At 50.8% G+C, this 21,252-nt stretch overlaps 1 protein-coding gene across 21 annotated transcripts in view; it reads right to left on the bottom strand.

Annotated features, from left to right (window-relative positions):
* Positions 1-21,252, bottom strand: part of FNBP1 (formin binding protein 1) — a 109,099-nt gene that overhangs the window by 68,116 nt on the left and 19,731 nt on the right. For all 21 annotated transcript variants that reach the window (XM_069747521.1, XM_069747502.1, XM_069747522.1 and 18 more), the window contains exons 2-4: positions 15,726-15,841; positions 11,629-11,685; positions 10,995-11,142 (exon numbers count right to left, since the gene is read on the bottom strand). In XM_069747521.1, coding sequence (XP_069603622.1) covers positions 10,995-11,142; positions 11,629-11,685; positions 15,726-15,841 — 321 coding nt within the window. The remainder of the gene's footprint in view (positions 1-10,994; positions 11,143-11,628; positions 11,686-15,725; positions 15,842-21,252) is intronic.

The raw sequence follows: 21,252 nt of genomic DNA, 5'->3' as shown, positions 1-21,252 counted from the left end.
AACACGGAGGAGGTCCCTCACCCTGCAGAACCGTGCACGGAGGACAACACGGAGAAGGCACCTCACCCTGCAGAACCGTGTACGGAGGACAACACGGAGGAGGCCCCTCACCCTGCAGAACCGTGCACGGAGGATAACACGGAGGAGGCCCCTCACCCTGCAGAACCGTGCACGGAGGATAACACGGAGGAGGCCCCTCACCCTGCAGAACCGTGCACGGAGGATAACACGGAGGAGGTCCCTCACCCTGCAGAACCGTGCACGGAGGATAACACGGAGGAGGCCCCTCACCCTGCAGAACCGTGCACGGAGGATAACACGGAGGAGGCCCCTCACCCTGCAGAACCGTGCATGGAGGACAACACGGAGGAGGCCCCTCACCCTGCAGAACCATGTATGGAGGAAAACACGGAGGAGGTCCCTCACACTGCAGAACCGTGTACGGAGGAAAACACGGAGGAGGCCCCTGCAGAACTGTGCACGGAGAAAAACACGGAGGCCCCTCACCCTGCAGAACCGTGCACGGAGGAGAACACGGAGGCGGCCCCTCACCCTGCAGAACCGTGCACGGAGGATAACACAGAGGAGGTCCCTCACCCTGCAGAACCGTGTACGGAGGAAAACACGGAGGAGGCCCCTGCCCCTGCATAACCATGCACGGAGGGAAACATGGAGGAGGCACCTCACCCTGCAGAACCGTGCAAGGATCGCAACACTGATGAAGCCACTCACCCTGCAGAGCCCCTCCGTGCTCAGCTCAAAGCATGGAGGAGGCCCCTCACCCTGAAAAACCGTGCTCGGCTCACAAAATGGAGGAGGCCTGTCAACCTGCAGAGCCGTGCTTGGCTAAAAACAAGGAGGAGGCCCCTCACCCTTCAGAACCATGCTCGGCTAACAACACGGAGAAGGCCCCTCACCCTGCAGAACTGTGCTCGGCTAACAACATGGAGGAGGCCTGTCAACCTGCAGAACCGTGCTTGGCTAAAAATACGGAGGAGGTGAGGCACCCTGCGGAACCGTGCTCAGCTGATAACGCGGAGGAGGCCCCTCATCCTGCAGAACCGTGCATGGGGGATAAAATGGAGGAGGCCCCTCACCCTGCAGAACCGTGCACGGCTCACAACACAGAGGAGGCCCCTCACCCTGAAGAACCGTACTCGACTGACAACACGGAGGAGGCCCCTCACCCCGCAGAACTGTGCTCGGCTCACAACACGGAGAAGGCCCCTCACCCGGCAGAACCGTGCTCGACTCACAACATGGAGGAGGCCCTTCACCCTGCAGAACCATGCTCAGCTGACAGTACTGAGGAGTACCCTGACCCTGTGGAACCATGCTCGGCTGACAACACAGAGAAAGCCCCTCACCCTGCAGAACCGTGCTCGGCTGACAACACGGAGGAGGCCCCTCACCCTGAAGAACCGTATTCAGCTCACAACACGGAAGAGGCCCCTCACCCTGCAGAACCGTGCTCGACTGACAACACGGAGGAGGCACCTCACCCTGCAAAACCATGCTCGGGTGACAATATTGAGGAGGCTCAACCTGCAGAACCGTCCGAAAACAATAACATGGAGGAGGCGGGTCAATTTGCAGAGGCGGTTCAATTTGCAGAACCATGCGCGGAGGATAACATGGAGGAGGCAGCTCATTTTGCAGAACCATGCGCAGAGGATAACACGGAGGAGGCCCCTCACCCTGCAGAACCGTGCACGGAGGATAACACGGAGGAGGCCCCTCACCTTGCAAAACCGTACACGGAGGAGGCCCCTGACCCTGCAGAACCGTGCACGGAGGATAACACGGAGGAGGCGCCTCACCCTGAAGAACCGTACTCGGCTCACAACACGGAGGCGGCCCCTCACCCTGAAGAACCATACTCGACTGACAACATGGAGGAGGCACCTCACCCCGCAGGACTGTGCTCGGCTCACAACATGGAGGAGGCCCTCACCCTGAAGAACCGTGCCCGACTCAAAGCATGCAGGAGGCCCCTCACCCTGAAGAACCGTGCACGGAGGATAACACGGAGGAGGCCCCTCACCTTGCAAAACCGTACACGGAGGAGGCCCCTGACCCTGCAGAACCGTGCACGGAGGATAACACGGAGGAGGCGCCTCACCCTGAAGAACCGTACTCGGCTCACAACACGGAGGCGGCCCCTCACCCTGAAGAACCATACTCGGCTCACAACACGGAGAAGGCCCCTCACCCGGCAGAACCGTGCTCGACTCACAACATGGAGGAGGCCCTTCACCCTGCAGAACCATGCTCAGCTGACAGTACTGAGGAGTACCCTGACCCTGTGGAACCATGCTCGGCTGACAACACAGAGAAAGCCCCTCACCCTGCAGAACCGTGCTCGGCTGACAACACGGAGGAGGCCCCTCACCCTGAAGAACCGTATTCAGCTCACAACACGGAAGAGGCCCCTCACCCTGCAGAACCGTGCTCGACTGACAACACGGAGGAGGCACCTCACCCTGCAAAACCATGCTCGGGTGACAATATTGAGGAGGCTCAACCTGCAGAACCGTCCGAAAACAATAACATGGAGGAGGCGGGTCAATTTGCAGAGGCGGTTCAATTTGCAGAACCATGTGCGGAGGATAACATGGAGGAGGCAGCTCATTTTGCAGAACCATGCGCAGAGGATAACACGGAGGAGGCCCCTCACCCTGCAGAACCGTGCACGGAGGATAACACGGAGGAGGCCCCTCACCTTGCAAAACCGTACACGGAGGAGGCCCCTGACCCTGCAGAACCGTGCACGGAGGATAACACGGAGGAGGCCCCTCACCCTGCAGAACCATGTATGGAGGAAAACACGGAGGAGGTCCCTCACACTGCAGAACCGTGTACGGAGGAAAACACGGAGGAGGCCCCTGCAGAACTGTGCACGGAGAAAAACACGGAGGCCCCTCACCCTGCAGAACCGTGCACGGAGGAGAACACGGAGGCGGCCCCTCACCCTGCAGAACCGTGCACGGAGGATAACACAGAGGAGGTCCCTCACCCTGCAGAACCGTGTACGGAGGAAAACACGGAGGAGGCCCCTGCCCCTGCATAACCATGCACGGAGGGAAACATGGAGGAGGCACCTCACCCTGCAGAACCGTGCAAGGATCGCAACACTGATGAAGCCACTCACCCTGCAGAGCCCCTCCGTGCTCAGCTCAAAGCATGGAGGAGGCCCCTCACCCTGAAAAACCGTGCTCGGCTCACAAAATGGAGGAGGCCTGTCAACCTGCAGAGCCGTGCTTGGCTAAAAACAAGGAGGAGGCCCCTCACCCTTCAGAACCATGCTCGGCTAACAACACGGAGAAGGCCCCTCACCCTGCAGAACTGTGCTCGGCTAACAACATGGAGGAGGCCTGTCAACCTGCAGAACCGTGCTTGGCTAAAAATACGGAGGAGGTGAGGCACCCTGCGGAACCGTGCTCAGCTGATAACGCGGAGGAGGCCCCTCATCCTGCAGAACCGTGCATGGGGGATAAAATGGAGGAGGCCCCTCACCCTGCAGAACCGTGCACGGCTCACAACACAGAGGAGGCCCCTCACCCTGAAGAACCGTACTCGACTGACAACACGGAGGAGGCCCCTCACCCCGCAGAACTGTGCTCGGCTCACAACACGGAGAAGGCCCCTCACCCGGCAGAACCGTGCTCGACTCACAACATGGAGGAGGCCCTTCACCCTGCAGAACCATGCTCAGCTGACAGTACTGAGGAGTACCCTGACCCTGTGGAACCATGCTCGGCTGACAACACAGAGAAAGCCCCTCACCCTGCAGAACCGTGCTCGGCTGACAACACGGAGGAGGCCCCTCACCCTGAAGAACCGTATTCAGCTCACAACACGGAAGAGGCCCCTCACCCTGCAGAACCGTGCTCGACTGACAACACGGAGGAGGCACCTCACCCTGCAAAACCATGCTCGGGTGACAATATTGAGGAGGCTCAACCTGCAGAACCGTCCGAAAACAATAACATGGAGGAGGCGGGTCAATTTGCAGAGGCGGTTCAATTTGCAGAACCATGCGCGGAGGATAACATGGAGGAGGCAGCTCATTTTGCAGAACCATGCGCAGAGGATAACACGGAGGAGGCCCCTCACCCTGCAGAACCGTGCACGGAGGATAACACGGAGGAGGCCCCTCACCTTGCAAAACCGTACACGGAGGAGGCCCCTGACCCTGCAGAACCGTGCACGGAGGATAACACGGAGGAGGCGCCTCACCCTGAAGAACCGTACTCGGCTCACAACACGGAGGCGGCCCCTCACCCTGAAGAACCATACTCGACTGACAACATGGAGGAGGCACCTCACCCCGCAGGACTGTGCTCGGCTCACAACATGGAGGAGGCCCTCACCCTGAAGAACCGTGCCCGACTCAAAGCATGCAGGAGGCCCCTCACCCTGAAGAACCGTGCACGGAGGATAACACGGAGGAGGCCCCTCACCTTGCAAAACCGTACACGGAGGAGGCCCCTGACCCTGCAGAACCGTGCACGGAGGATAACACGGAGGAGGCGCCTCACCCTGAAGAACCGTACTCGGCTCACAACACGGAGGCGGCCCCTCACCCTGAAGAACCATACTCGGCTCACAACACGGAGAAGGCCCCTCACCCGGCAGAACCGTGCTCGACTCACAACATGGAGGAGGCCCTTCACCCTGCAGAACCATGCTCAGCTGACAGTACTGAGGAGTACCCTGACCCTGTGGAACCATGCTCGGCTGACAACACAGAGAAAGCCCCTCACCCTGCAGAACCGTGCTCGGCTGACAACACGGAGGAGGCCCCTCACCCTGAAGAACCGTATTCAGCTCACAACACGGAAGAGGCCCCTCACCCTGCAGAACCGTGCTCGACTGACAACACGGAGGAGGCACCTCACCCTGCAAAACCATGCTCGGGTGACAATATTGAGGAGGCTCAACCTGCAGAACCGTCCGAAAACAATAACATGGAGGAGGCGGGTCAATTTGCAGAGGCGGTTCAATTTGCAGAACCATGCGCGGAGGATAACATGGAGGAGGCAGCTCATTTTGCAGAACCATGCGCAGAGGATAACACGGAGGAGGCCCCTCACCCTGCAGAACCGTGCACGGAGGATAACACGGAGGAGGCCCCTCACCTTGCAAAACCGTACACGGAGGAGGCCCCTGACCCTGCAGAACCGTGCACGGAGGATAACACGGAGGAGGCGCCTCACCCTGAAGAACCGTACTCGGCTCACAACACGGAGGCGGCCCCTCACCCTGAAGAACCATACTCGACTGACAACATGGAGGAGGCACCTCACCCCGCAGGACTGTGCTCGGCTCACAACATGGAGGAGGCCCTCACCCTGAAGAACCGTGCCCGACTCAAAGCATGCAGGAGGCCCCTCACCCTGAAGAACCGTGCCTGACTCACAGCATGGAGGAGGCCCCTCACCCTGAAGAACCATACTCGGCTCACAACAAGGAGGAGGCACCTCACCCTGCAGAACTGTGCTCAGCTGACAGTACTGAGGAGTACCCTGTGGAACCGTGCTCGGCTGACAACACGGAGAAAGCCCCTCACCCTGCAGAACCGTGCTCGGCTGACAACACGGAGAAAGCCCCTCACCCTGCAGAACCGTGCTCGGCTGACAACACGGAGGAGGCCCCTCACCCTGAAGAACTGTATTCAGCTCACAACACGGAAGAGGCACCTCACCCTGCAAAACCATGCTCGGCTGACAACACGGAGGAGGCCGCTCACCCTGCAGAACCGTGCACGGAGGATAACACGGAGGAGGCCCCTCACCCTGCAGAACCGTGCTCGACTGACAACACGGAAGGCACCTCACCCTGCAAAACCGTGCTCGGGTGACAACATTGAGGAGGCTCAACCTGCAGAACCGTCCGCAAAGGATAACATGGAGGAGGCAGGTCAATTTGCAGAACTGTGCGCGGAGGATAACATGGAGGAGGCAGCTCATTTTGCAGAACCATGCGCAGAGGATAACACGGAGGAGGCGGCACAACCCCGCAGAACCGTGTGCACAGAATAACACGGAGGAGGCGAGTCACCCTACAGAACTGGGTCGGGATGATAACATGGAGGAGGCCCCTCACCCTGCAGAACCGTGAGAACAGGATAACACGGAGGAGGTGGCTCACCCTGTAGAGCGGTGCATGGTCGATATGTGCATTATTTATGATGCCGGTGTGGGGCTGTTGTCAGAGAGCTAGCAGATGCGGGCTGACAATGGGTTGGCAGCAGCCGCCTTCTCTCAAGAGACAGGACAGTAACAAGCGGCACCATCCTCGGCATCTCTGCTGGTCCCTCCATTGTATGATGATGCATTATGTGCAGCTGAGAGGACGTGAATGGCCTCGCATGACCGCCCCTCCCCCATCCTGATACGTAAGGGTTCTCCCCTCCGGTGGTCCGGCACACAGTCATCCTCTAATTGTTCAGAATGTCCTGCGGCAGGATCAGGATCACGCTCATTTCACGTCTGCAGTAGATTACAGTCGCCACCACCACCCCTGCAGGGGTTAACAGGCCTGAATTAGGAGAGGACTGAACAATGAATATAACCTATAAAGACTAAGGCTATATTCACACTTTGCGGTTTTTACCGCAGAACCGCCGCGATTTTGATGCTGCGGGTCCGCAGCAGTTTCCATAGCGTTTACAGTAACATGTAAACCCTATGGAAACCGCAAACCGCTGTGCACATGATGCGGGAAAAACCGCGCGGGAACGCAGCGGTTTACAACCCGCAGCACGTCACTTCTTTGTGCAGAATCGCTGCGATTCTGCACCCATAGGAATACATTGAACCGCTTACTTCCCGCATGGGGCTGTGCCCACGTTGCGGGAAGTAAGCGGATAATGTGCGGTTCCTACCCGGGGTGGAGGAGAGGAGACTCTCCTCCAGGCCCTGGGAACCATATTTGGGGTTAAAAAATAAAAAATCATGTTATACTCACCCACTGAAGTCTTCAGCGCTGCACGCGGCCGTCCGGTCAGAGTTGCTGTGCGACCAGGACCTGCGGTGACGTCGCGGTCACATGACCGTGACGTCACGAAGGGTCCTTCTCGCACAGCATCTTTGGAACCGGACCGCCGGGTGCAGCGTCGAGGAGATCGGGACGTCAGAGGGTGAGTATAACCAATTTTTATTATTTTTAACATTACTATTGATACTGCATATTGCTGCATATGCAGCATCAATAGTATAGGCGGAAACCCGCAGCGGAAAACGCGGAACAAACCGCAATAAATCTGCAGGGAGAACCGCAGTTGTTTTGCCCTGCAGATTTATCAAATCCGCTGCGGGAGAACCCGCAGAAGGACAACGCAAAGTGTGAACATAGCCTAAGAAGTCACAACCTCCCAAAAAAATAAATAAATAAATACAAATCAGTTTTTACTTAATAAAAAAAAGCATAAACACCACAAAAAATGCCATACTGGCTAGTAGATGGCATAATGAATAAGGGACTAATATCCATACAAGAATGATAGATGAGGTTAACAGATAGCGCTCAATCAGGAGGCACAGAGAAAACATGGGAATAAAGGTGAAAAAGGGTTGCTTTGTATATCTTTCAGTTATAAGCCTGGACGTATACACCATGGATAGCCACCGACGCATATATGTAGGCATATGCAGTGTATTTAAGGTTCAGTGCCAGAGGATATAGAGAGGAAAAATATATATATTAGGTGGCACTGACAATATTGATGCAAAGATACAATGGAGGCTGTCTCTCACTAAAGTGCCGATTCACAGCCCATACTGTATATATGTGTATATCTGCATTGTTGTAATCCAGAAACACAGGCAATCTGCATGCTACATAACATATAGAAAAGGTTAGAGCGCCTCACCCATGTCCCAGGGTGTACTCCCCAATACCCCCACACACATTCTGCGTGGGCTTCTACGGGGGTAGAGCTGACCCATTTCCCAAATGGGCTGTGAATTAGCACTATAGTGAGGGATTGCCAGGATACATTATATCTTTACACCAATACTGACTTGTCAGTGCCACTTAATATCATATATATATATACTAGATTGTGGCCCGATTCTAACGCATCGGGTATTCTAGAATATGCATGTCCCCGTAGTATATGGACAATGATGATTCCAGAATTCGCGGCAGACTGTGCCCGTCGCTGATTGGTCGAGGCAACCTTTATGACATCATCGTCGCCATGGCAACCATTATGACATCTACGTCGATACTGTGCCCGTCGCTGAATCAGAAACGTGGGATGTCTACGTCCTTTATGACATCATCGTCGCTGTGCCCGTCGCTGATTGGTCGAGGCCGCCACGCGGGATTTCTACGTCGATACTGTGCCCGTCGCTGACTGGTCGAGGCCTAGCGGCCTCGACCAATCAGAGACGCGGGATTTCCAGGACAGACAGACAGACAGACGGAAAAACCCTTAGGCAATTATATATATACTAGATTGTGGCCCGATTCTAACGCATCGGTTATTCTAGAATATGCATGTCCCCGTAGTATATGGACAATGATGATTCCAGAATTCGCAGCAGACTGTGCCCGTCGCTGATTGGTCGAGGCAACCTTTATGACATCATCGTCGCCATGGAAACCATTGACATCATCGTCGCTGTGCCCGTCGCTGATTGGTCGAGGCAACCTTTATGACATCATTGTCGCCATGGCAACCATTATGACATCATCGTCGCTGTGCCCGTTGCTGATTGGTCGAGGCCTGGCGGCCTCGACCAATCAGAGACGCAGGAAGTCTACGTCCTTTATGACATCATCGTCGCTGATTGACAGCAATCAGAGGCGCGGGATTTCTACGTCGATACTGTGCCCGTCTCTGATTGGTCGAGGCCGCCAGGCCTCGACCAATCAGAGGGCCGGGATTTCCAGGACAGACAGACAGAAAAACCCTTAGGCAATTATATATATAGATATTTTTTTTTTTTCCTTTCTATATTCTCTGGCACTGAACCTTAAATACACAGTATATGCCTACATATATGCCTGTATAACTGAAAGCTATACAAAACAACCTTTTTCACCTTTATATTCCACTAGACTAGATTGTGGCCCGATTCTAACGCATCGGGTATTCTAGAATATGCATGTCCCCGTAGTATATGGACAATGATTATTCCAGAATTCGCGGCAGACTGTGCCCGTCGCTGATTGGTCGAGGCAACCTTTATTACATCATCATCGCCATGGCAACCATTATGACATCTACGTCGATACTGTGCCCGTCGCTGAATCAGAAACGTGGGATTTCTACATCCTTTATGACATCATCGTCGCTGTGCCCGTTGCTGATTGGTCGAGGCCGCCTGGATTTCCAGGACAGACAGACAGACAGACAGAAAGGCTCAGAAAGGCTTGAGAAAGGCTCAGTGTGAGCCGAAACGTCGCACAGAGATGTGGGTTCAATAAAGTCACATTTTTCACCTTCAAGAGGAGTTGGAGTGCTGCCTTCATTTGCTTATTTTTGTATACATGTGGGCAGATGAGTGGACCATCTTGCCCAGGAGGCCAGGCACCCACCGGTGAGCATTGTGCTGTTCCAATTTTTATGGTATATATATATATATATATATATATATATATATATATATACACACTAGATTGTGGCCCGATTCTAACGCATCGGGTATTCTAGAATATGCATGTCCCCGTAGTATATGGACAATGATGATTCCAGAATTCGCAGCAGACTGTGTCCGTCGCTGATTGGTCGAGGCAACTTTTATGACATCATCGTCGCCATGGCAACCATTATGACATCATCGTCGCTGTGCCCGTTGCTGATTGGTCGAGACAACCTTTATGACATCATCGTCACCATGGCAACCATTATGACATCATCGTCGCTGTGCCCGTTGCTGATTGGTCGAGACAACCTTTATGACATCATCGTCACCATGGCAACCATTATGACATCATCGTCGCTGTGCCCGTTGCTGATTGGTCGAGACAACCTTTATGACATCATCGTCACCATGGCAACCATTATGACATCATCGTCGCTGTGCCCGTTGCTGATTGGTCGAGGCCGCCAGGCCTCGACCAATCAGAGACGCAGGAAGTCTACGTCCTTTATGACATCGTCGCTGTGCTCGTCGCTGATTGGTCGAGGCCTGGCGGCCTCGACCAATCAGAGGCGCAGAAAGTCTACGTCCTTTATGACATCATCGTCGCTGTGCTCGTCGCTGATTGGTCGAGGCCTGGCGGCCTCGACCAATCAGAGGCGCAGGAAGTCTACGTCCTTTATGACATCATCGTCGCTGTGCTCGTCGCTGATTGGTCGAGGCCTGGCGGCCTCGACCAATCAGAGGGCCGGGATTTCCAGGACAGACAGACAGACAGACAGAAAGACAGACGGAAAAACCCTTAGGCAATTATATATATAGATATTTATTTTTTTTTCCTTTCTATATTCTCTGGCACTGAACCTTAAATACACAGTATATGCCTACATATATGCCTGTATAACTGAAAGCTATACAAAACAACCTTTTTCACCTTTATATTCCATGTTTCCTCTGTGCCTCCTGTTTTTGCGCTGTTAACCTCTATCTATCATTATTGTACGGATATTGTTCCCTTATTCATTATGCCATTCACTAGTCAGCATGGCATTTTTATGGTGTTTGTGCATTTTTTTCATAAATAAAAACAGATTTTTATTCATTCTTATGGAGGTTGTGACTTATTGTAACAAGCTATCAGGGCAGAGGAGAGCCTGGTGCGGATGTGTTCAGCTCACAGAGAGGCTACAACTGAAACAACCCTTCAGCTGTGAGAAGTATAAGGTCCAGCCTGATTTTCAGCTTTCGGATAAAAACAAAGAAGTTTCCATTCACTGACAGCAAGCATCAAACTTGTGAGAACTGCAGAGTGTTTGATAAGCTGTGGAACATTCTTTGAATGGGCAGAACCTCCCGACCAATCAGATGTGACGTCTCGCGCAGAGACGCGGTACTCACCGATTTCCTCTCCTGCTTCAGCTCCTGCACGAAGCGCGTCAGCTCCGCCATGATCATGGACGTCATGTTCTCGGAGACGACCTCGTGCTGCCCGGCGTAGTCGTTCATCTCGTTCAGTGTGGTCTGGAAGGCTTTACATGATGTGTACCTGCCGTATGACAGCAGCCGGTCAGTGACTACTCATGAATTACAGCTCCCCCCCCGTATGTGCCCCCCAATCCCCTCCGGAAGGAATGCGAGCTGGGGAAAATGCATGAAGACGCGACTCCTATGAAAGGGTGGGAAAACTTCTGCAAGCAGACAAATCCTGTGCAGTCTGATCCGCACCATCTGTCCAGTCTGCAGGATTACCCCTGACTACGAATGGATTGTTTGTAGTCTGTTACCACAGCGACAGAGAACTCTGAACAAATTTGTAGCAGTGTTTTGTTTTAGATGCACTGGAGAGATGATAGAAGTGCACACTCCCCTTTAATTTCAATGGTGAAAGACAGAGAGTTGTCCTGTATTCATCCCACAAGTCAGCTCTTCTTGGCACGTTCTAAAACTGTACTGGGAATGTCCCTTTAAGGGACAGTGCAGTGTGGGGACTTTCTATCTGTACGGCTGCACCCTCCCCCCGCCGGACACTCACTTTGACTCTTCCTCTTCTTTGGAGTTTTTCTTGGTTTGATATTTTTTTGACAAATTCCTGTAATAAAAGAAGAAGAAGAAACAAAGGCGATCAGAACTTGAAAAATCAGTGAAACTTCTCAAAAGAGTCAAGTTCCCCTCCACCTGGCCAGAGTGCTCCATATCCATCGGGGGGGACGAGGTTCTCATTCTTAGTTTCACAATGACTCAAGACAGAAATTATCAGTGAAGCCCAGACCTGACCTCTGCGCAATGCTAGTAGCCCATACTGGTCGTCACCCTGCTTTCCCAGGGCCCCTGAGTGTCAAAATGTCCTAGTTTTATAATGATATATCTTCCTCTGTCAGATCTGCTCAGAACTGACCATTCTTAGGAAAGCTGGGTTTGGCCCTTTAAAAGCTATTAAAAGGGCACATCTCTGATATCACTCAGCTTTCCCAGAAGCAGGAAAGCTGAATCACTCCAGTTATGTAATGACACAGCCCATCCTGCGCACTGGGCAGATCTATCATTACATAACTGAAAGGAAAATTCAGTATGGCCCCTTAAAAGCTAAACAAGTTGTGGTAGTCACCCAGCTTTCCTGAGAACAAACATATAATTTTTACCATCTTAAAGGGTGGTGGTTGTGGAGGGTGGGGGATTGTTTGTATATTGTAATATCCTATCAGGAAAAATGATCCAGAGAGTACGGTGGAATAATGAAGGAAAAGCCACCTTCACCTTCAAGTGCAAGGTAGGGAATCCAGCTTTCCCAAGATTCAGAAGAGCAAATATAAATTGTAGTCACAAGTGAGCACTCTGGCAGATCAGATCAGTTTTAGCAGCTCCTGGGAAAGCTAGGTAACCCTACCCCTTTAAGAGCTGGAATAAAAGCCTTCCACACATGATCAATCACTCAACCTTCCCAAGAACGGATAAATCTTACCAGAGTCTGGGGTTTTCCCTGGGAATTTGGAGGTGCACTATGTGACGAGCAGGGTGTGGATGGAGACATTTGAGAACAGGACTCTGATGGGAAAGGAGTAAATGAGCAGAAAACCCTCAGGCAGAGAGGCGTGCGCCAGTCCCCACCAGAACACCCCCCTAACATGCTGGGGAGCATCACTCCACGTAATCCCATCACTGTGTATAATGTAGGAAGCCGGTGTGACTCTGCAGTGTCCCCTCCTCTTATTATAAATGTATAACCCAGCTTTCCCAGAACCCTGACAGGCAGGTCTGCCCCTGATCCCTCCTAGCTGGTCTATGGCTATATGAGTGTGGGAAAGCTGTGTTAGCCGACACTCAGCTGTCCCTTCGGATGATGTTATTACTGATAGTTACTAAACAATTGCGCTCACTATAGCCACAGCTCGCACCTTCAGAGCTGCGATCATCTGGGAGGATCAGTGCTGTTGCCCGGGGCAGGTAATAGTAACACGTGGGGGGGCCGCAGCTGGACCCTAGGGGCCTCTGTCGGAATTTTTGTATAAACGGGATTCCAGTCATTCTAGTAAATGAGGTACAGAAGGGTGGACGCCACTAACCAGCGCTGGTGACAGCACACCTATATTTGGCTGTGACAGTCAAAATGTGACATGAGATCATCGGCAGCCCAGCTCGTCTAACCGCCGCAGGGGCGACAATGCAACACGAGAACGACACCACTGATGGAGAAAGTCGCGGAAATCACAACAACGGGGTGGGGAACAGGACCCCCCAACATCACTGCAAAAAGAAGCCAAACAGATAGCTGTGAAAGAGAAGGGGGTGCTAGAGCTCGGACCCCCACTGGGCCTCATTCTGATACTGTCCCTTTAACACTCAACCTATAGGTGAGCCTTGGTGATGGTTATTCCCACACCTGTCGCTGTGTTATGGATACGCAGATCCGCCGGCTCATACGCCTCGGGCCCCCCTCACCGTGACAGGATGAGACACAAACAAACTGCGATCGACGGAGTAATAATGGGGGCCATTGGTCGGAGCAGGCCCAATCATACACTCAACAGAAGAAATCTGTAAGTTGCCAGCTCTCGAGGTGACTGGAGGATAAGACATGATGTAACAGAATGGTGACTGCAGCTCCGGGGGCAACTGGAGTATAAGACACGACGTAACAGCAGAATAGTGACTGCAGCTCTGGAGGTGACTGGAGTATAAGACATGATGTAACAGCAGAAAAGTGACTGCAGCTCTGGAGGCGACAAGAAGATAAGACATGATGTAATAGAATGGTGACTGCAGCTCTGGAGGTGACTGGAGTATAAGACACAATGTAACCAAAGAATAGTGACTGCAGCTCTGGAGGTGACTGGAAAACAAGACATGATGTAATAGAATGGTGACTGCAGCTCTGGAGGTGACTGGAGTATAAGACACAATGTAACCAAAGAATAGTGACTGCAGCTCTGGAAGTGACTGGAAAACAAGACATGATGTAATAGAATAGAGACTGAAGCTCCGGAGGTGACTGGAGTATAAGACACGATGTAACCAAAGAATAGTAACTGCAGCTCTGGAGGTGACAGAAAGATAAGACACAATGTAATATTATAGCAGCTCTGGAGGTGACTGGAGTGTAAGACACAATGTAACAGCAGAAAAGTGACTGCAGCTCTAGAGGCGACTGGAAAACAAGACATGATGTAATAGAATAGTGACTGGAGTATAAGACACAATGTAACAGCAGAATAGTGACTGCAGCTCTGGAAGTGACAGGAAGAAAAGACATGATGTAATAGAATGGTGACTGCAGCACCGGGGGTGACTGGAGTATATGACATGACGTAACCACAGAATAGTAACTGCAGCTCTGGAGGCTACAGGAAGATAAGACACAATGTAATATTATAGCGACTGCAGCTCTGGAGATGACTGGAGGATAAGAAATTAAGCAAAAGCAGAATAAAGACCGCAGCTCTGGGTGTAACTGGAGGATAGGACATGATGTAACAGCAAAATTGTGACTGCAGCTCTGGAGGCAACTGTAGGAAAATGTGGATACTGATGAGTTTGCTGGGCTGAACCACTGCCACCACTCATATTTTACCTATGATCCCCCTGTAAATGGTACGGTAGTTAGTGTTGGGGACCCTTTAAGACGATACATTTACTGCTGAAAGTTTTTTTTTTTTCTTTTAACCATTAATTTTTTTTATTACATTTTCAGAAAATTTTTGAACACACAAAGGGTCATACAAAACCCATAAACATGTACAATAACAAAGTCCAATATGCACCTGTGCACATTCTACGTATACTCATTAAAAGGTGACTTCTTCACCGTCCCACAGGGACATCACGGGAGCTCCCGGGTTAAAGCATGGTGACATCATCCCAATAATGGAAGTTTCATAGGGCCAAATAAGGTTTTACATCTTCAGGGAACAGGTGCTGACCTCTGGCTATCCAGCCATGGATCCCATATACCCGGAATTCTCTTTTTGGCTGAGATGGAATGAGCCAATTCATATTGACAGTGTATATCAACTTTCTCAATTACCTCTTTTACGGATGGCAAACCCGTCCCCCTCCACCTACCCAACAGAGCTAACCTGGCTGCAATCAAAATATGCGAGAAAGAACCTGCGGTACTTTATCTATGCCAATATGTCAGACTCCCATACTGGACTCCAAACCAACCGGACCCCAAAGACCTCTCGTATTAGGTCACCAATATCTACCCAAAAGTGAGCTATAACCGGACATGACCACCATGTATGAGCCAGTGTCCCCCTTTGCCCACAACCTCTCCAACACACTTACTGCTGAAATCTTCATGTGTTAAAATAAAAAGTAAACCAAAAACACAGAAAGCGAGAAGGAAGCAGCCGAGCTCCCGGGATCAGTGGCTGCACAATACTCTGCCCTGACGCAGTGTACGAGGTTAGAGTGTAAGCTGCTGGGGACGGGAATGATGAGAGTGATACTCCGTGTGTAATGTATGGTGAGTGCGAGCTCCTGTGGTCATGGATGATGGGAGTGATTGCTCCTGTGCTGTAGAATCTGCCCATGATACATGCATAGAGACACACTGACTTCTCTCGTGCTGCGCCGCTCTCCCTCCACAGCCAGGACCACCCTCCGACCATATGTAAGGTGCAGACAACTTACCGCAGCTGTTTTGCATAGTTGATCTCGATTTCCGCTCTTTCCTTCACAAATTTGATATATCTTTCCAGCACCTCGATCCCCCACTGCGTGTGCTTCTCCAGGTTATCAAACTGGTCCTGTCATGACAAGAGGGAGAGGGGTGACCATCTAAACTGGGGGCGACGGCTACACATGGACCAAACTACACATACAAAAGGACAAGGAGTGGAATAGTGAGTGCAGCTCTGGAGTATAATACAGGATGTATTCCATCATAATAAATCCCCAGATCTACGTCCTTCTAGGTTCTGTAGAAGGACGTAGATCTGGGGATTTATTATGATGGAATATAGGCTGAACTGGATGGACAAATGTCTTATTTCGGCCTTACTAACTATGTTACTATGTAACTCAGGATCAGCACAGGATCAGTAATGTAATGTATGTACATAGTGACTGCACCAGCAGAATAGTGAGTGCAGCTCTGGAGTATAATACAGGATGTAACTCAGGATCAGTACAGGATAAGTAATGTAATGTATGTACACAATGACACAATGAATGCACCAGCAGAATAGTGAGTGCAGCTCTGGAGTACAATACAGGATGTAACTCAGGATCAGTAATGTATGTACACAGTGACTGCACCAGCAGAATAGTGAGTGCAGATCTGGGGTATAATACAGGATATAACTCGGGATCAGTACAGGATCAGTAATGTAATGTATGTACACAGTGACTGCACCAGCAGAATAGTGAGTGCAGATCTGGGGTATAATACAGGATATAACTCGGGATCAGTACAGGATCAGTAATGTAATGTATGTACACAGTGACTGCACCAGCAGAATAGTGAGTGCAGCTCTGGGGTATAATGCAGGATGTAACTCAGGATCAGGACAGGATCAGAAATGCATTGTATGTACACAGTGACTGCACCAGCAGAATAGTGAGTGCAGCTCTGGGATATAATACAGGGTGTAACTCAGGATCAGTACAAAATCAGAAATGCATTGTATGTACACAGTGACTGCACCAGCAGAATAGTGAGTGCAGCTCTGGGATATAATACAGGATGTAACTCAGGATCAGTAATGTAATGTATGTACACAGTGACTGCACCAGCAGAATAGTGAGCTCAGCTCTGGAGTATAATACAGGATGTAACTCAGGATCAGTACAGGATCAGTAATGTAATGTATGTACACAGTGACTGCACCAGCAGAATAGTGAGTGCAGCTCTGGGGTATAATACAGGATGTAACTCTTTGTGCAGCTCTGGTTAAGATGGAATTGCCTTTACATGTCAGTGTCTATCAGTCTGTAGATGCAGTATTGCAGAATGGAGAATTTGATCTGATGATCTCTCATCTCATAGCATAATGGTTAGCTCCGAGCCAAGAAATCCTACATCAGCAAGCACTTATCTCTGGACCTCTGCAGCATGGCGGGGGCGGAGGTAAATTAATCGGTTCAGGAGAAAACGATTTCTATGAAAGAAGCATCCAAGACCATGCAGAAAAGGCCGCAAGTATCCCAGCATTTACTTATAGGACGTTATGGATGTCACCTCGGGGGTTACCCAAAACCCTACACATCAGCTCTCAGGTACGGACTGGGGCTGAAATTCAGTCCTGGCATGTGAAATCACACAGGCCCATGCTGTCCCCGTCCCCATGAACCAGATGGGATATATTACTAACTAGATGGTGGCCCGATTCTAACGCATCGGTATTCTAGAATATGTATGTATGTATGTATGTATGTATGTATGTATATAACAGCCACATCGTATATAGCACAGGCCACGTAGTATATAGCAGACAAATGCTACGTGGCCTGTGCTATATACTATGTGGCTGCTATGTATATGTATGTATTGTAGAATACCCGATGCGTTAATACAGGCCTCGCAATATATAACAGTGGCTACGCAGTATATAACACAGCCCAAACAGTATATAACACAGGCCACGCAGTATATAGCAGCCACGCAGTATATAACAGGCCACGCAGTATATAGCAGCCACGCAGTATATAACACAGGCGACGTAGTATATAACACAGGCCACACAGTATATAGCAGCCACGCAGTATATAACACAGACGACGTAGTATATAACACAGGCCAAGCAGTATATAGCAGCCACGCATTATATAACACAGGCGACGTAGTATATAACACAGGCCACGCAGTATATAACACTGGGCACGTAATATATAACACAGACCACGCAGTATATAACACTGCCCACGTAATATATAGCACAGCCCACGCAGTATATAACACTGGCCAGGTCGTATATAGCAGCCACGCGGTATATAACACAGCCCATGTAGTATATAGCAGTGTGGGCACATATCCCTGTTAAAAAAAAATAATTAAAATAAAAAATAGTTATACACTCACCCGCCGGGATCCAATCCAGCGAAGCGCTGGCGATGTGCGCGCAGCTGCCGCCATCTTACGTTCCCAGGATGCATTGCAAAATTACCCAGATGACTTAGCGGTCTCGCGAGACCGCTAAGTCTTCTGGGTAATTTCGCAATGCATCACTAGGAACGGAAGCTGGCGGAGGCCAAGCGCGACTCAGCGGACTACGGAGGGTGAGTATAGCAGGTTTTTTGTTTTTTTTAATTATTTTTAACATTACATATTTTTACTATTGATGCCGCATAGGCAGTAGCAATAGTAAAAAGTTGGGGACACACGGTTAATAGCAGCGGTGGCGGAGTGCGTTACTCGCGGCATAACGCGGTCCGGCACCACTGGCATTAACCCTGTGTGAGCGGTAACTGGAGGGGAGTATGCGGGCGCCGGGCACTGACTGCAGGAGAGTAGGGAGGGACTAATCGGACTGTGCCCGACGCTGATTGGTCGCGGCAGCCATGACAGGCAGCTGGCGAGACCAATCAGCGACGCGGGATTTCCGTAACGGAAGTTGCAGACAGACAGACGGAAGTACCCCTTAGACAATTATATATATAGATATTCCCCTGGATGGAGAAAAGCAAGATTTACTACAAGACCAATATTTTGAATGATACCGGTGGCCTGGTGGGGTAAGTGACGGAGTCAGTGACTTTGCGCTCCATCTCAACAGTTAATAATATGGGGGTCTTGAGAACACTGATTCTGTTAACAACGTAGCAGACAAGGCAGCCCACGACCAGACAGGCCCTTCTGGCATTTGCCAGAATTGCCAGATGCCCAGTCCGGCCCCGTCAGCTGTCTAAGGATATGTTCTGCTTCATGAACAGAACATCAGAGACCCAATATCTGTGGCAGATGATGGAGTGGACGTGGTTGCAGGATGTGCAGTCCCGTAGCCACTGCATACTATCAGTTATCATTAATATTTGCAGATTGCGGGAAGCGGCAGTGACACTGCAGGAGTCTTCTCACCGCACCCGACGGCTCAGTGACTCAAGCAACATTAGCTGAGTTTATCTAGAAGGAATGTATTATGAAGATTCCCGGCTCATTGAGTCTTGGCCAAGATCAGCTCAGCCGAAGCGCCCATCACGGTCAGCGCTGACCTCTAGGATGACCCCTGGGCCAGGAAACACAGGGTGACCTACATATATCATAAAAGGCCTGATATTAAAGGGGCAAACAAGGAAAAAAATGAGAAATAAAACGCAGAAAATATTAAAGATGATGTTGGTTATATTGGGTGATGACTGATGGCTCTGATGAGCAATGCCGACAGGCGAATAGGACTGATGGCTGTGAGCCGGCCGACGAGTACTCCGTATATTGGGAGGTGATGGGTGGCATGTAGTTCATCTCCATCCTAAGACATGAAGCCACTGTGTTCATTGCTTCCGAATTATCGGCCGCTCCAGAGTCTGAGAGCAGAGTGGACGGTGGGGGTTATAGTAGTGGTGGATGGTGGTTATGTAAAGTCTTCAGCGCTGGACGGGATCACACATCTGCAGCTCCGAGGAGAAAAACAAGGTTTACTCATCCAGATCAGAGGGAGGAAAAGGAATGAGGAGCCGCGGCCAAACTGCAGACACACCAAAGTATGGGGTCAGAGGCGAGGGCCGCACACTGCATCGCCGAGGAGCTTCTACTCCCCATTATCAGGGAGTACAATCTATTACTCCCTGGTATCAGCCATTACAGGGGAGAGGTGACTGTACGACAGGTGAGTACAATCTATTACTCCCTGTTATCAGCCATTACTGGGGAGAGGTGACTGTAGGACAGGTGAGTACAATCTATTACTCCCTGTTATCAGCCATTACTGGGGAGAGGTGACTGTACGACAGGTGAGTACAATCTATTACTCCCTGTTATCAGCCATTACTGGGGAGAGGTGACTGTAGGACAGGTGAGTACAATCTATTACTCCCTGTTATCAGCCATTACAGGGGAGAGGTGACTGTACGACAGGTGAGTACAATCTATTACTCCCTGTTATCAGCCATTACTGGGGAGAGGTGACTGTACGACAGGTGAGTACAATCTATTACTCCCTGTTATCAGCCATTACAGGGGAGAGGTGACTGTACGACAGGTGAGTACAATCTATTACTCCCTGTTATCAGCCATTACTGGGAAGAGGTGACTGTACGACAGGTGAGTACAATCTATTACTCCCTGTTATCAGCCATTACTGGGGAGAGGTGACTGTGGGATAGGTGACTACAATCTATTACTCCCTGGTATCAGCCATTACAGGGGAGAGGCGACTGTACGACAGGTGAGTACAATCTATTACTCCCTGTTATCAGCCATTACTGGGGAGAGGTGACTGTACGACAGGTGAGTACAATCTATTACTCCCTGTTATCAGCCATTACTGGGGAGAGGTGACTGTACGACAGGTGAGTACAATCTATTACTCCCTGGTATCAGCCATTACAGGGGAGAGGTGACTGTACGACAGGTGAGTACAATCTATTACTCCCTGTTATCAGCCATTACTGGGGAGAGGTGACTGTAGGACAGGTGACTACAATCTATTACTCCCTGTTATCAGCCATTACTGGGGAGAGGTGACTGTACGACAGGTGAGTACAATCTATTACTCCCTGTTATCAGCCATTACTGGGGAGAGGTGACTGTACGACAGGTGAGTACAATCTATTACTCCCTGTTATCAGCCATTACTGGGGAGAGGTGACTGTAGGACAGGTGACTACAATCTATTACCCCCTGTTAACAGCCATTACTGGGAAGGAGACTGTAGGACAAGTGAGTACAATCTATTACTCCCTGTTATCAGCCATTACTGCGGAGAGGTGACTGTAGGGGTAGGTGTGGGGTCGGAGTCCTGTGCAAGTCATACACATGATCCTCCATGTCGGCAGTGTAGAGGGGGGCAAAGGTTCGTAACCGCTCATCGGCTTGCTCGTCTGGCGGTCACAGACAGGGCATTCAGTGATGAGCCCGTTGCGAAATGTAATTGCCCTTCTCTGCTTATCAAAAACTGTGACCGACCTGTTCAACCCATCCAGGCCTGTCGATGTTTTCATTACAGGATTGGTGGGAAGGGGGAAGGCACTGTTTATGACACACAGGTTTCTGCAGCCTTTA

The sequence above is a fragment of the Ranitomeya imitator genome, chromosome 2, assembly GCF_032444005.1.
Source record: "Ranitomeya imitator isolate aRanImi1 chromosome 2, aRanImi1.pri, whole genome shotgun sequence".
Classification (NCBI taxonomy): domain Eukaryota; kingdom Metazoa; phylum Chordata; class Amphibia; order Anura; family Dendrobatidae; genus Ranitomeya; species Ranitomeya imitator.
The sequence above is the reverse complement of the archived record's forward strand: the minus strand, read 5'-3'. Positions and strand labels throughout refer to the sequence as shown.